This window comes from Crocuta crocuta, unplaced genomic scaffold (assembly GCF_008692635.1).
Source record: "Crocuta crocuta isolate KB4526 unplaced genomic scaffold, BGI_CrCroc_1.0 scaffold31, whole genome shotgun sequence".
Taxonomy (NCBI): Eukaryota; Metazoa; Chordata; class Mammalia; order Carnivora; family Hyaenidae; genus Crocuta; species Crocuta crocuta.
Window position 1 is genome coordinate 12875258 of NW_027528362.1, and position 16941 is coordinate 12892198.

The 16941-nt window shown below is 57.7% G+C and overlaps 1 protein-coding gene across 1 annotated transcript in view; it reads right to left on the bottom strand.

The window, feature by feature from the left end:
* Positions 1-2916: 2916 nt before the first annotated feature.
* The window catches only part of RAB20 (RAB20, member RAS oncogene family), a 22868-nt gene continuing 8843 nt past the window's right edge, over positions 2917-16941 (bottom strand). Inside the window, 2 exon segments of the mRNA XM_077753910.1 lie at positions 2917-3657; positions 3660-3899. Of these exon segments, the coding sequence (XP_077610036.1) occupies positions 3401-3657; positions 3660-3899 (497 nt within the window). The 3' untranslated portion in view covers positions 2917-3400.

Below are 16941 nucleotides of genomic sequence, written 5' to 3' on the forward strand. Positions count from 1 at the left end.
ATGAGGAATCTGTTTGGGGGTCTTCCTGCCGCTCCCTCGCTGCCCCGGGGACAGGAACCATACACACACACACACACACACACACACACACACACGAACATGTGAGTCATGAACATGAGAGCGAGGCCACCAGAGGGCAAGGCGAGGGAGGAGGGGGTAAGTGCCCCTGGAGACTCCAAGGTGACCTGGGGGGCGCACCCCCCCGCCCGGGGCCAGGCCGCCCTGCTCGCCTCGCCCGGACCCGTCAGCCCCCAGGACTGCGGCCAGGCCTCCGTGGCTTTTCCCAGGGGAAACAAGCAGGGGGGCACAGCGGGCGCACCTCGTCTCGGGCAGAGGGGACACTGGAACCCACCTAGGGGGCGGGACACAGCAGCTCTGTAACCGAGGAAACCACGGGCAGGCGTGCGGGGAGGCTGGGTGCCGCAGGCAAGGGTATGCAGGTCTTCCCGGCACCGCAGGTGGCTCTGAGTACAGCAGGTTCCGAAATGACCGCCATGCCTTTAAGAATCCAGCCTGGGGGCGCCTGGGTGGCGGAGACTGACTTCGGCTCAGGTCAGATCTCACGGTTCGTGGGTTCGAGCCCCACATCAGGCTCTGTGCTGACAGCTCAGAGCCTGGAGCCTGTTTCGGATTCTGTGTCCCCCTCTCTCTCTGCCCCTCCCCATTCATACTCTGTCTCAAAAATAAATAAGCTATTAAAAAAAAAAAGGGGGGGGGAAGAAAGAACCCGGCCTGGCAGCCTGAGCAAAGGGGGAGGCGGGGCTCACGACACCCAGACTGCAACGTCCCCAACCTTCCGGCTGCCTCGCTCGGCCCCTCGGGCGCCAGAAACATCCACCCAGGAAATGTGATTGAGAAAAAGGTTTTCGCCTGTGAGAGGACACAGGGAGCCGTGTGAGAGCCTGCAGCTGCGGCTCGGAGACCGGCCACAGCGGGGAGGCCACGGGGCCCAGGCACAGCGGGGCGGTCACAGGGCTGTCTGTGGCCTCCCTGCCCCCCAGCGGCCAAATCTGTGCAAAAGAAAAGGAACATTCGAGCTTCCCAGCTCAAACCCACTCCCAGCGGAGAAACCCCCTTTCTCTCCACCAGCGGGCTCCCACACCCACCCGCTGAGCGACCGGGAGCCTCCCCAGGGCCCGCCTGGCTCCTGGGGTGCTAACCGGGCCCACGTGGTCAGACTGAAACCCTATGAGCAGGTTCGGACCCCAGAACCAGGCCGGCGTCCCAAACCCACTGGGGACAGAGCCCAGCGTGAACTCTATTTTTAGGGCAACCATCAAGGGTGAAACTGTGTGGCCCATGGAGGACATGTCGTCCCAGGCCCTCCCCCAGGACGTGAGGCCGTTCGGGCCCCGAGCTGGGGGTGCTAAGAGAGGAGGAGCAGAAGCGAGGAACATCCAGGGGGACAGGGCCCCGGGGACTCAGCCAGCCCCCCTTCCAGCATGAACCAGAGATGGTTTCGTGGGGCCCCTCGCCCAGGGGCTTCAGAGACAAATTCCGGGGCCCCCGGATGGTGGCAGTTTCCACAGGCGGGTCACTAGCAAAGACACGATCCAACCAGACTGCAATAATGATGCGCTGACCCGCGTCCTATGGGCCCCGCCCAGGGGCGGCCCTCAGGCCTCCGACGGACTTCAGTACCGGCGTCCCCCGGGGGAGCCCAGGCCAGCCCGCGGGTCAGCTCACGCACGACGTCACACGGGAGCAGAGGACGCCGGCCTGCGGGCCCCCAACGCGGCCGTGGGCACTCAGCACAATGACCACACACCCCTCCCCGCCAAAGCAACGACTCACAAAACACGCTGCTTTCTTGCCGGGCTCTGCCTCACCGCGTGTTCTGCTAGGGACCGAATGCTTCTTTCCCCCGAGACGTGTATGCTGGAGCCCGGACGCCACCCCCCTCCCCCGCGCCCACCCCACGTGACAGCCTGTGGAGGTCATGGGGGGGGCTCCTCTCGACGGGATCAGTGCCCTCACGAGGAGAGAGACCAGAGCGCACCCCCTCCACCATGCGAGGACACAGTGAGGCGGTGGCATCCGCAAGGCAGGAGGGGCCCAACCGGAAATCAGATCTGCACCCGAGACCTCTGGCTTCCAGCCCCAGAGCTGTGAGAGGGAGGTGTCTGCTCGTGAGCCGCCAGCCCCGCATTTTGCTACAGCGGCCCCAGGGGGTGGAGACACCCCCATTTTTTTAAGTTGGTTTTTTTTTTGAGAGAGAGAAAAAGAGAGAGAGAGAATCGCAAGCAGGCTCCGTGGCCACCAGCACAGAGCCTGACATGGGGCTCAAACCCACGATCCGTGAGATCATGACCTGAGCCGAAGTCAGACGCTCAACGCCACCCGGGCGGCCCCTGAGATACCCCTTAAAGTTAAGTTTCTCAGAAACAAAACTGCTGCCTCACAGCTTCCTTATCTGAGAATCTTCTCGTGACAGCGCAGCCCGCCTACCCACCACTGGGAAGGGGGCTTCTGATTCAGGACCCTTGTGACCCTTGTGACCCCAAACAGACTCCAGTTTTCTGTCCCTCGAGCTCCCGTCATCATGAGCAGGCAATGGACCAATCAAAACGTTCTGGAATTTCTAAGCATTCGATGTAGCTTTTAAAAACAGAAGTTTTTTTGTTTTTGTTTTTGTTTTGAGAGAGAGAGCAAACAGGGGAGGGGCAGAGAGAGAGGGAGACAGACTCTGAAACAGGCTCCAGGCTCCGAGCTGTCAGCAGAGCCCGACGTGGGGCTCGAACTCATGAACTGCAAGGTCATGACCTGAGCCAAAGGCGAGTCAGACACTTAACCGGCTGAGCCACCAGGCGCCTCGAATGACAAATACCTTAAGCTCACAGCCACCTCCCAGGCGCCCCAGCAAGGGGCCCACCAGCAGTGAAAATAAACTCTAAGTTGACAGGCTCCACACCAAGGGTCTTCTGATCACCCGTTTTAATAATACGTGTAGCTCGTACGGTGGCACCCGTATCGAGGCAGGAATTCCCGACTTCGTAGCCGTCCTCGAGTCCAGAATCGCCGTGATGCCGCAGGACACCAGTGCCAAACAGTAGGACCCAGGAGACACCAAAGTCTGAGAACAACACAAAAGTGGTGCAGGGGCCACACCGGGTGCCTCGAGAGCCCAGCCACGGCCTCCGGTGAGGCCGGGTTTTTAGGCAAGGGGCAGCCCTGGACGGCGGTCTCTGGGCGTCCCGGCTCCGAAGCGTGCTTTCTGCAGGGGATTCACTTGTCCCCACTCCCGGCACAGTGACCGTCCCCAGGGGCCTCGAAACCACCGGGTCCTCCTCCTCCTCCGCACGACGAAACCCCTGGACTTTCCACAACGGCCCCCCGCCCCCCGCCCGCGCTGGTCACTCCCTGGCCGATCGTGCACACTGGGGCTTGGGGCCTCGGTGCGTCAGGCACAGCACCCGGACCTGGTCCGTCCGGGCGTGTCATAACTGGTGATGTCCACGGTCTGCGGCGGCTCCTGGGCTCTCTGCCGCGAGATCACGGGCACCACCATGTCGAACAGCGTTTCAAACAGCAGGTCCACGTGGTGCCCGGTTTTGGCGCTGGTCTCGAAGCACATCCGCTCGGCCGCCGGCGCGTCCTTCTCGTCCAGCATCCTGTACTTCAGGATCTTCTTGTACAAGGCCACCGCGTCCTCCGNCCACCCCCGGCCGCCCCGGGGCCCTGGCCGTCCTGCCCCGGGCGCTCTGCGGCCGGCTCCTCGACGAGGTCCACCTTGTTCCCCACGATGGCAAAGAGGCAGTCGGAGCTGGCCGTGTCCGTCAGGCCCAGGAACCGGTCCTCCAGCTGCAGCAGACTCTGCGGGTGGCTGACGTCGTAGGTGAGGATGACGGCGGTGGCTCCGCGGCAGTACATGGAGCCCAGGCCGTGGAACTGCTCCCGCCCTGGCCGGGAAGAGGGGAAGAGAGATGCAGGTTATGCCTCGTCCGCGTCCGCACCCCCAGAGGGACCAGGGAGCCCGACCCCGGACGCAGGCGAGGCTGGGGCTGGGCCTGATGGAGACGCGGGCGGGCACAAAGGAGGGAGGGTCCCAGGCCCCCCGGGACCCGAGGGCGGCACCCTCCGCTCCGGGAGGCTTCACAGCAGCGGTGGGACCTGCTGTACGGGAAGCCTGGTTTCCAGGCGAACCTCTGAATTTTACTGCCTGCTTTTTGTTTTTATTTGTTTATTTTGAAACAGACACAGGTGAGCAGGGGAGGGGCAGGGAGAGAGGGAGAGAGAGTGCGAATCCCAAGCAGGCGCTGTCAGTGCAGAGCCCAGTGGTAGGGCCCGAACTCATAAACTGTCAGATCATGACCTGAACCGAAATCAAGAATCAGATGCTTGAGCCACTGAGCCCCCCAGGTGCCCCCCACATGCATTTAACCCCAGTACTCAGGGGCGCCTGGGGGGCTCAGTCGGTTAAGCGTCCGACTGTGGCTCAGGTCATGATCTCACAGTTCATGGGTTCAAGCCCCACGTCGGGCTCTGTGCTGACAGCTCAGAGCCTGGATCTGCTTCAGATTCTGTCTCCCTCTCTCTCTGCCCCTCCCCCATTCGTTCTCTGTCTCTTCTCTGTCTCTCAATAATAAATAAATGTAAAAAGAAAGTTTAAAATAAAATGAAATAAAATAAAATAAAATAAAAAATAAATCCAGTATTCAGAGAAAGGGTCACGGGCTCATACTGCTTGGTAGAAAGGGACCCCTGACAAAAAAAGGAAGAACTTTTGGCCTGTGGGGGTGGTTCTCAGAAGTGTGGGGTGAAGGCATGTTGTTACCTACACACATGTATTTACATAAAACATGTCCTTTGCCACTAAACCACTGCTTACATTCAGCTACGTGACCCAAGACACCCGAACAATTTCCACCCCAGCCACTCTGGAACGGCCTCGACGCAGGCGAGATGGCGCCCCCGCTCTGGGCCCGGCTGGAGGGCGGCCTGCTGAGGAGGACGGCGTGAACCTGCACTGACAGCTGACGGCCCCCGCGCACAGAGCCGGACCCAAAGCCGGGGCGCCGCCCAAATGACCGGGGCGGGGGGAAGAGGGGGAGACGGTGCCGCCTGGGCCAGGTCTGGCAGGGCGGGAGGGATGCATCCTGCCCCGCAGAGAGGCGAAAGGTCACGGTGACATGCCAGCAAGTGTCCCCGGCCCCCCTGCTGGCCAGCGGCCTGCACCCCGGAATCCGGGCCCCGAACCGCGTTTCTGGCCGTGAGCACCAGCACAGGGCAGCCCTGACACACAACGTCCATCACAAGTCCCGTGAAATGGCGCTACGTGCCAGCAGGCAGAAACTCAGCTGTGCCCCCCTGTCCCCTTCCGGATCCCCCCCCTAGAGATGATGAACAAGGAGGCTTTAAAAACCAATTTTAAAACTGGCCACAGCAGGCATTAGTTAAGAAAAGAAAGAGAGGTACCTGGGGGACTCAGTCGGTTGAGCATCCGACTTTGGTTCAGGTCATGACCTCACGGTTCGTGAGTTCGAGCCCCGCATAGGGCTCTGTGCTGACGGCTCAGAGCCTGGAACCTGCTTCGGATTCTGTGTCTCCCTCTCTCTCTGCCCCTCCCCTGCTCATGCTCTGTCTCTCTCTCTCAAAAACAAACAAACATTTAAAAAATTTATAAATGAAGAAAAGAAAGAAGTTCGTCACCACCAACTAGGACTTTCCTTTCAGACTCGAATCTTGTCTAGAACGATTGTGGCATCGCGAGCTCTTCCTCTTCCAACAGGAGAGAGGAGGCCAGCGCCCACCGGGCCGACGAGGGACAGCGAAGGGCCATCCGGGAATCCCGGGGGACTGTCTGCCCGGCTGCCACACACTTCACTGGGGACGGAAAGACAGCTGTGTTCAAGCCCATGCCGAAAATAACTTTTCCTTTCCAAACAAAAAGGTCTGATTTGCCTTTAAAAAAACTACAAGAGTAAATAAGACGGACACACCAAGAAGAGACTCAGTAACTAGGGAAGTGAGAAGTGAAGACTCCCAGAGGTTAGAGCCCGAAAGGAGAGGAGACCAGAGCTGCCGCTGCCATCGCACAGCCGCTCGCCCAGGAGCCGAGCGCGGCGGCCCCACAACTACAGGTTATGAGTGAGTGGTTTCCGAAACCCCTGAATTCTGGCTTGGCTACAATCCGCAGAGTGCCGGCTGCTGTCACGGGAGTGCGGCGCCCACACGGACACGGCCGGTCGCACAGGGAGCAGACGTGCTGATCAATCCTGGCCGGAGCCAGCGGGACCCTGGCATCAGGACGGCCCCGAAGATCAAGTGCTGAATCGCTAAGCCTCGGCCTCGGACACCTGACTCTGCCAGCCTCCCAGGGTGTGTGAGCTCCAGACGCCAGGACGTTTTCTGGGGGTCCGTGAACGCAGCTGGGCTGCGAAGTGAGGCTCCCGCTAACTCACATCAAACACCAGCTCCTGGTCCACGCGGGCGGCGTGGCCCAGCGGTGCGCAAGCTCCCCTCCTGGGGCGGCCAGGCCAGCCCTCTCTCTCTCTCTCACCCACTCACTTCCCCCAGCCTGGGTCCCCAGCCCCACAGCCCAGGCTCTGGTAAGTCTGGGAGTTTCCTCCACATGGGCCACGCTGAGGAATGAAACAGCCCGTGGCCCGATTCGGGGGACGCGGGGAAGCGGCGGACCTGTGCCAGCCAGCGGGTGCGGGGCAGCGAGGGCCAAACCACAGGCCGGGTGCAGGAGGCAGGCTGCCAGGCTCAGAGTGCCCCCCGGAGTCCAGGGAGGGGGCCCAGCCAGCCCCCCGCACCCCCAGGAAGCGACCCAGGCTGCCCGGCAGTGGGGGTCCGCAGGGGCTGGGGGCTGGGAACGTTTGTCATTGTCCAGGAATCCTGGTTTGTCCGTGAAGCAAATCACTCACGCTCACCCACCCACGCACTCACATAATGCAGAACCTTTATTTTTTAAGACTGAATTATCTTCCACCGTCCGCACATGACCCACGTTCTTTATGTATTCATGTGTCAAAGGATGTTCGGTGCTTCCCTTCCTGGGCGACTGCAGATACGGCTGCCGGAGCNGCAGTGGACACAGCCACGAGGTCTTCCCAGCAACCGCACGAGGGGGCCTTCCCCTCACCCCATTTTACAGAGGGAGAAACCGAGAACAGAGAGCAGAGCAAGGGGCCCCCACGCGCAGGAGCGGGCACCCCCGGTACCAGGCAGTCTGTGGGCGAACCACGTGGGAGACCCAGCTCCGAGCACAGACCATCCGCGTTCGCAGCCCCACAGTGTGACCCTGGGCAAGTAGCTGGGCCTCCGTTCCAATCTCCAGCGTGCACACACGGTCCCACCAGGGGGTGGCCGTGCAAGTGGGCGAAACTGAGACAGGACCCCCCAGACGTGCACCTGCTCCCGCCAAGCCCTGCGTCAGGGCTGCTTAAACAGACGGAGGGGCCGAGGCAAACCCAGGACAAACAGCTTCCCAGACCCCCGATCCTGGTCTCGCCATCGCATGTCTACACTGTCTCCCGGGGCCTGTGGGCACTCGGGCAGCCGGCCAGTCCCTGCACCTGTCTTATCGCACCAGCCTCACTTTCAGAGACGGCCTTCTCCCACTTCCGGGGCGCCTTGTCCCGTAGCTGCCGTGCCTGATCAGTGGACTGTACTCCCCCAGGCGGCCCACCCAGAGGACACAAGTCAGCACCGCAGGGGTCCCGGGGGGGCAGGCCCAGGGGACACAAATCAGCAACGCAGGGGTCCCAGGGACACAGGCCAGCACCCACAGGGGTCCTGGGGGACACAAGTCAGCATCATAGGGGTCCCAGGGGGCAGGCAGGGGGGACACAGGCCAGCACCCACAGGGGTCCTGGGGGACACAAGTCAGCATCGTAGGGGTCCCAGGGGGCAGGCAGGGGGGACATAGGTCAGCACCGCAGGGATCCCGGGGGGCAGGCAGGGGGGACACAGGTCAGCGCCCACAGGCATCCCTGGAGGACACAAGTCAGCACCCACAGGGATCCCGGGGGACACAGGTCAGTGCCCACAGGGTTCCCAGCAGCCCCAGGACAACCGGACATAAACGGCTCCACTGCTTTCGCTTGCAGCCTCGGCCGCCCCCCGGGCCAGGTGACCACCCACCCTTTACCCCGAGCACCGTCTCGTCCTTGCTTCGACGGCCTGAGTGCATGCGTGGTGTGGCCTCGGAAATCGGGCTACAACGCGGGGCACGTTGGAAACATGCATGTGCTGTTTCGTTAACTCTAAAGCAGTAGTGACGCTGGGGCCGCTCGCCCCGCAGCACGTGGAACAGGAGGTGAGGCCGGCGGGGGTGCCGGTGTCCTGCCAGAGGCCCCTGGCGAACGTGATGCGCAGCAAGAGGTGACGGTCAAGTGAAAGCCAGTTACTAACACGTGAGAATCAGAAAGCGGTGATTTTTCTTTTAGTTTATTTATTTTGAGAGAGAGAGGGAGGGAGGGGCAGAGAAGGGGGGAGAGAACCCCAAGCAGGTGCCTCGCTGTCAGCACAGAGCCCAACACCCGGCTGGGTCCCACCAACTGCAAGATCATGACCTCAGCCCAAGTCGGAAGCTCAACCCACTGCGAGCCCGCGGGCGCCCCAGAGAGCTGCGGATTTCTATCCAGTGGGACAGTAAGGTCGGCCGGGAAATGGACACACAAACACAGACGAAGGAGGAGCTTCTAAAACGCCCCGCAAGGCCTGCAACGCTCACTGCACAAGCGATCACACAAACGCCGAAGAGACCGCGTGAAAAAGACCAAAAGACAGAGAGCTGGGATCCACAGAGCCAGGGACGGGGACAGGGGTGCGCGCAGCCAGGGACGCGGACGGGGGTGCGCGCAGCCAGGGACGGGGACGGGGGTGCGCGCAGCCAGGGTCGGGAACGGGGGTGCGCGGAGCCAGCGTCGGGAACGGGGGTGCGCGCAGCCAGGGTCGGGAACGGGGGTGCGCGAAGCCAGGGACGGGAACGGGATTCGGGAGCCAGGGTCGGGAACGGGGGTGCGCGAAGCCAGGGACGGGAACGGGATTCGGGAGCCAGGGTCGGGAACGGGGGTGCGCGAAGCCAGGGACGGGAACGGGATTCGGGAGCCAGGGTCGGGAACGGGGGTGCGCGCAGCCAGGGTCGGGGACGGGGGTGCGCGGAGCCAGGGACGGGAACGGGGGTGCGCGAAGCCAGGGACGGGAACGGGATTCGGGAGCCAGGGTCGGGAACGGGGGACACTTGAGGCGGCCGGACAACAGGCCCACCGGCGAACGCCTGGAGGGGACAGTGCAGAGCGAGCTGCGCCGCACCTCCCTCTAGAGATTTTGTGAACATAAAATACCTGGGGCACCTGGGGTGCTCAGTCGGTTCGGCTCAGGTCACGCTCTCACGGTGGGATCGAGCTCAGTGCTGGGCTCTGTGCGGACGGCACGGATCCTGCTGGAGATTCTCTCTCCCTCTCCTCCCCTCCCCCCTCACGCTCTCTTTCCCTCAAAATAAATTAAAAAATTTAAAAAATCCTTTTTCCAATGCTCCCAAGTTCCACCAGAGTGTTATGAATACGACTCGTAAGATCACTTTAGTTCTTTTTTTATTTATTTCTGAGAGAGACAGCACGAGCAGGGGAGGGGCAGAGAGAGGGGGAGACACAGAATCCGAAGCAGCTCCGGGCTCCGAGCTGTCAGCACAGAGCCCGACGCGGGGCTCGAACCCACGGACCGTGAGATCGTGACCTCAGACGAAGTCGGCCGCCTGACTGAGCCCCCAGGCGCCCCAGATCACTTTAGTTCTATTTCATTCAGTCGATGTGTTTTGACTGAAGTTGGCAGTCACGGGCAAAATCTAGAAGATTCCCAGCTGTCTGTGTTTCTGGACAGGAGCACGGCTGGAAACTGCCCAGGAACGTGCACCCCCAGGAACCTGCACCCCCAGGAACGTGCACAGAAGCAGAGACCTTAACTCTTCTGGTGCAATGAAAAGGGAAGCCCGTGTCCTCCGGGGGACAGGACCCCGCCGTCCAGGGCAGCGCGGGGCGCAGCTGCCTCCACGGCATGTGCGCACTGAGATGCAAGAGCGCCTTGTCCAGGGGCCCCCACCGCCGCGCAGAGGCTCCGGTCTGTCACCCCGCAACCCCCGTGTGTGGTTAGCTCGCCCACAGGCTGTGCTGCCCAGTCACGTGTCCAATGTTAGTGTGCGTGTTGCCATGAAGGGATTTTCTGAGATCTGCAATCCACTGACTTTAAAAAGATCACCTTCCGCGATGTAGGTGGGCCTTATCTAATCAGTTGAAGGCCTTAAGAGCAAAGACTGAGGGTTCCTGGAGAAAAAGGAATTCTGGGGCTCCTGGGCGGCTCAGCTGGTGAAGGCTCTGACTCGAGATTTCGGCTGAGGTCATGATCTCCTGGTTCGTGGGGTCAGTCCCCGCGTCAGGCTCGGCATGGGCAGCGTGGAGCCTGCTTGGGATGCTCTCTCCCTTTCTCTGCCCCTCCATCTCCCGCTCTGTCTCTGTCTCAAAATGAATTTAAAAAAATAAATAAGTAAAAAGGAATTCTGCCTCGAGACCACACCTGAGTCGCAAAGAATCTCAGCGCCTCCCTACGGGTCAGGCCCTCCAGACGGCAAGGCGGGCCCTCCCTGGGTCTCCAGCCCACCCGCAGGTCTCGTACCTGGGGGCCCCGCCCCCCCCCGCTCCGTCTCCCCTCTTACGTGTGTTTTGCACCCCCAGCGTACTGCCTCTGTGCCTCCGGGGAAGCCATGCGGTCACACTCGGAGCCACCCAGTCAGGGACACGGGGCTCCCAGAGGGTGGCACCGTCTTGGGGGCCCTGCTGGCCTCCGGCTGCCCACCTCCAGGCTGTCTCCCCGTGAACAGAGGGGGCCCCGCTGGCCCCCCACGGTGACCCGGGACCCGTGCGCGGCACACCTTCCCCGGGGCTGTGCCCCTCGACCTCGCCGGCCGCCCGTCCACAGGAAAAGGACGAAGTGTCCTGAAAGGGGCTCCAGCAGCCGCGGGGGTCGCCGCGACCCAAACGGGTCCCTTCCTCGCGGAGGGCCGTGTGCCCGCTCCCGGGCCTGACCGGCTCTCTTCCTGCCCGCAGGCCCAACAGGGGGGCGGCCCGCGCAGACTCGCGGGGCTTCCCGGCCGCCTGCGACTCGGCGCGCAAACCCCCAAGCCTCCCTGCCTGGGCTCCACAACCGAACAGTAAACGCGGGAAAGACCGGGGGTCCAAACTCGGGCCTGGGGCGCCTCCAGCGGGGGCGGGACCTGGGGCGCCCCGTCAGGGGNGGCGCCTCCGGCGGGGGCAGGCACGCACAGCCCTGGGGCCGGGGGCCCAGCTGGGAATCGAAGGCGGGTTTTTTCTTGGACTTGGAGTTATCGCCTCCGTGTTTTCTCCTATTGTTTCCTGTCCTGCGAAAGCAGGAGCTGCGGGCGCCTGGGGGCTCAGTCCGCTAAGCGTCCGACTTCGGTCCAGCTCGTGATCTCACGGTTAGTGAGTTCGAGCCCCGCGCCCGGCTCTGTGCTGACAGTGCAGACCCTGCTTCGGATCCTGCGTCTCTCCCTGCCCCTCCCCTGCCCGCGCTCTCGCTCTCTCTCAAAATTAAATAAACATTTTTAAAAAGTTATTTNGGGGTCCGGGGGCCCCGCTCCCAGGCGCCTGCGCCGCGCTGCCAGAGCCGGGTTCCCGGAAAGAACGCCAGTGTTTCCAGCTCCAGAAGAAACAAGGGACGGCGTCTGTTATCAGAAAGGGAGCCGCCCCTCCAGCGCGGCGGCAGTGTGGACGGCGGCAGTGGGGACGGCGGCAGTGGGGACGGCGGCAGTGGGGACGCGCGGGGAAGAGGCCAGCCTCCCAGAAGCCGCAGGGAAAGACCGAGCCATCAGCCAGATAGCCAAGAATCGGAATGTAAAAGGAAAAATCCCCACTGCACCGTATTAATGGGGTTTTGGGGCCAGAAGGAAGAATTAGAAGCCCGACACCAAGCAATGGATTCCACCAAAAAAAAAAGAGGGGGTTAAATAACATTTTAAAGACAAAGACCCGAGCCTGTAACAGGAGTCACTTTCCTCTCACCTGAACCCACGACGATTTCCAACTAATAGAATAACAACATACGGGGCAGACGAAGAGTATTCCAGAAAAATGCATGTGTTTACACACAATGTACTTTTACCCAAACCTACACGTGTCATTTTTGTTGTTTCTGTTTGATGATCCGAAGACTCAACAGAAAACAGAACGTCATGGGCCCGAGTGAACCAAATAATTAGCTGCACCTAAATTAATCCTCTGTGGCTCACTGATGGGGCCTTCTGAAATAACTACTAAGGTTATATAATAATACCCAGAGCTTAATTCTCAAATTACCTCACTCTCCTCAGACAGGAGTGCACTAAAAATAATTCAGTAATAAAACCAAGCACTTCAAATAAAGCTATGATCTTTAACAATCTAATATTAACAAAAAGAGACAAAGCCAAAGAAAATACACTTACATAACAGATTTAGCTTTTAATGAAAACCTCTGACACACCAGCTCACGGCTTATTGAATCCGAGCTCTTTTACCTCTACCTGATACGCTGTTGTCCTGTGATAATTAACTTTTAGAGTGAGATTATCAAAGAAAAATTCAATTATTTGCCAAATTCTCAATTTATTAAAACAGGGCACTAAAATCATTTCAGATTTTTTATTTATTTTTTTCATTTCAGATTTCTTTAAAGCAAGTTTTAACTTGTTTCAAAGTCGAAACTCAACTGCAAACACCCCATGAAGAAAATTCTGACTTTACAGAGAGAGCTTTCTCAAAATATTCAGTTATCTAGAATAGCCTCTTATCTGGAGTAGCCCATTTAGTAAATATCCCAGTTATTTCTAGCAGCTCCTCTATCCAGAACAGTGTTTTATTCTTCTCCGTAATATAAAGTCCTCTGAGAAATACACAGCAGAGAACAAATGCTTTTCTGTTAATTCCATCCCGAGGGAAGCACATTAAACCTTTTCTGAGCAATCCTAAGGAATCCCAAGGATTTCACAGATATTTATGATGTCTAGCTATCTCTTGCTCAACAGACTGGGTATGTTGTCATAAAATTCCCCGGAAAGGACATTATACATTGACAGGCACTGTAAAACCAGAAATGCCTTCGGGGGATAGTGGGTCAACTTGGGAGCACTTGGATGTGATTTCATCAACTTCACAGTGCAAAGGCCCTTTGAAATCAATCATATTGAAATATCTTACTAGAGTTCATTTAATATTTAAATAGAACCATATTATGGTGTACATAAAACTTCTAAATACTTACTTAGAAGAGTCAAATTCATAGAGCCAGAACGCAGAATTGGGGCCGCCAGGGCCGGAGGGAGGGGGCCTGGGGCTTCGTGTTTAATGGGTACTGAGCTTCAGCCAGGAAGAGGAGAAAGTTCTCGAGATGATGGTGGCTGCACAACAATGGGAATGTGCTCAGTGCCACCAAGCCGTACACTTAGAAATGATTAAAGCGATAAATTCTGTTATGTGTATTTTACCACAATAGAACAATTGTCTGGGGGCGCCTGGGTGGCTCAGTTGGTTAAGTGTCTGACTTCGGCTCAGGTCATGACCTCACAGTTTGCGAGTCTGAGCCCTGCATCCAGCTCTGTGCTGACAGCTCAGAGCCTGGAGCCTGCTTCAGATTCTGTCTCCCTCTCTCTCTGCCCCTTGCCCACTCATGCTCTGTCTCTCTCTTTCAAAAATAACTAAACATTAAAAAAAAGTTTTAAAGAAAAATTGTTCATATTTAGAGAAAGAGAGAGGATAGGTAGAAAGAGCATAGGCAGATGATAGAGATGCACAGAGACACAGAACTGAAAGTAAAACAAAGCGCCTACTAAGAACACCAGAAAACCCATATGGCCAAATCCCTGTCTGTACCCTCATGGCTCACTTCTACAGTAGCTGCAGCAAAGGCAAAGCACTTCTTGTCCACCTAGAACAAGAATCACCTGGTGACATGGTTGACATGCAAATTCTGATTCAGGAGGTCAGGTGGGGCCTGGATTCTGCTGGATTCTTCTAACCCACAGACCTCCTTTTTGGGAAGCAAGGCTATGAAGCCTCGAGGGGCCCAGAGGCAGCTCTCATCAACCCAGGACCAATTACAGTATTAACACAACTGTGCAACTCAAACCCGCATTTGCCATTTCTACACTTCATTCCTCCAGTGCCTTCTCCTGAGACTCAGCACCCAGTCCTAGTTTGGGGGAGGGGGGGCGCTGCAGGGGGCTCAACCGAGGAAGGTCACCACTCGCCAGGTGTTAGAGCTTCACCCTTGAGCAGCAGGGACCTGGACTACAGCGGTAACCAACCAGATTTCATCAGATTGGAAACAATTCAGTTTGGAATGTGCTTCTGCAGCTTCTGTGGAAAAGGTGCAGAGCTAAGCAAATAGGTCAACAAGCTTTGAAAAGTGGGAACAAAGTGTCCTCAGATGGGATACATTTGCAGGCGTCACGCTGCTACCTCACGAGGCTCTGTGATAGGAGAAGCACACGCAGTTCTCAGCCACTCACAATGCAAGGTGCTCACAGTAGAAGAGTTCCAGGTAGGACAGTGGGTGCCGGGAGGCTCGGTCGTTGAGCGTCCGACTCTTGATTTTGGCTCAAGTCATGATCTCCTGATCAGGCTCTGTGTTGACAGTTCAGAGCCTGCTCCGGATTCTCTCTCTGCTCCTCCCCTGCTCGTGTGTGCATGCACGCTCTCTCAGAGTAAATAAATGAACTTTTAAAAAGCTCTAGTTAGGATATAAACTCAGGAAGCGTTTAAAACACCCCCCACTCAGCCATGCCGTAGGACAAGCAAGTCGGGAAGGAAGAACTGCTCCTGTGCTGGATTATTGACGCAGGCGTCTCTGGGCCTCAGTGTCCTCAGCGGCGCCCGATTCTGCTAACGAAGCCAGTCCCGCTCCCTCTGAGAACTGCCGTGAGAGCAAACTCTGAGATTCACTTCAAGTGCACTTAACATCTTGTGCACGCACAGGCACGTGCTCACACGCATGCATGCACACACACACATGCGTGCACATGCTTGCGCACATGCACACGGACGCACTTACTCTGCACTCGCACATATATGCATGAACACACATGCATGTACACACACCTACATGCACCCAACACCTACATGCACCCACGCGTGTGCACATGCATGCATTGCACGTATGCATATGGATGCACATACATACATGTGCACCGTATATCCTACACTATTTGGGAGCCCATTTCACAGATCTGGAAGCAGAGGCCCAGGGCACTTACACAGCTGCTCAAGGGCCCCCAAGAAGTCAGGGGCTCCTAACCCCAGCAGTGGAATGAATGATCTGTGTAAGGAAATGCCAGGTTTGAGAGGTGAGGGAGGCCCTCTAAATTCTTAGGAAAAGAATGATATCTGGTCAAGCACTTTTTTTAAGCAATTCTACTCTGAAATTATTAAGTTGTATTAAAAGGCAATCTTCAGAGAAGGGCAAAATCATGACTCCCAAACAGATTAAAAAAAAAAAAGTAAATACGGAAACAAAACAGATGAACATATGGGGGGGCAAGGGAGGCAAACCATAAGAAACTCTTAAACAGAGGACAAACTGGGGTTGCTGGTGGGGAGGGGAGTGGGGGGATGGGCTAGATGGGGGATGGGCACTAAGGGGAGGCACTTGGAATGTTACATGTCAGAGATGAGGCTCTGGGTTCTGCTCCTGAAACCAACACTCCACAGTATGATAACTAACTTGGATTTAAATAAAATTTGGGGGGACAAGTAAATACAGGGGTGCCTGGCTGGCTCAGCTCATACAGGGACCCCTGACTCTCGACCTCGGGGTCATGAGTTCCAGGCCCACACCGGGCATAAAGCCTACTTTTAAAAAGAAAGAGTAAATATACACTAAGGATCTTATTTAGTTTTTTTTTTTAATTTTTTAATGTTTTATTTATTTCTGAGAGAGAGAGACAGTGTGAGCAGGGGAGGGTCAGAGAGAGAGGGAGACACAGAATCTGAAACAGGCTCCAGGCTCTGAGCTGGCAGCACAGAGCCCGACGCGGGGCTCGAACCCACGAACCCTGAGGTCATGACCTGCGCTGAAGTCGGACACTTAATCAACTGAGCCCCCCAGGCGCCCCTATTTAGCTCAGTTAATGAGGGAGGCAGACAGATGTCATCACTGGCTTAAAAACGTCAAGAGGACACAGCCGTGTGAGGACACACAGCGGGAACACCGCGTCACAGGCGACATGCATCACAGAAAGACAGAGGAGGCGGCACAGGGGACCACAGACCACCACACCCTCAAGTCCAATCAGGGCCAGTCAGGGCCGTCCCACCAGCCCACCCCTTTCCCTCACAGCTGGAGGCTGTCAGCGCCCTCCCTCGCCAGGACCGAGCCCCCCTGCCCCCCAGGAAAGACGCCGCGCTGGCTGCTAGCCGCCCTGGGGTGTTGAGCGGTGAGTGGGTGCGCGGATGGCGGCGGACACGGGAGGAGGGGGCTTGGAGGCTGCCCGAGACTCCCCGAGCGGCCAGGAGCACAGAGCTGAGAGCGCAGAGTGGAGCAGACCCCAAAACCGTCACCACCGCCCCCAGAACAGGTACAAAGCAATAGGAGAGAAGCGCCCAGGAAGAGCTGCACAGCACGCCCTTCAATGATGAGGAAAGGGCCTCTCTCCACCTGGCATTCTCCGTGTTTAAGCCATTAATGATTACCGCACCTGGACTTTGGCCAAAATTGTTACCATTTTACTTGTAAATTCTTTACTCCTGTTGGATAATCTGACTCCTGGGAAACAGCCATAGTCTGGTCTTCAGCGGGAAACTAGAAGTCAGCATATGGCAAAACACATGACAGTTAAATGTCCAACTCAAACCACGCCCATCAGTGATCCCGAAAGTCATTCCTTAGCATGAAAAGCCATGAGAAAGGTGCAAGCAAGCATCTGACCCCTGCCCCCCAACCCCCGCCCCT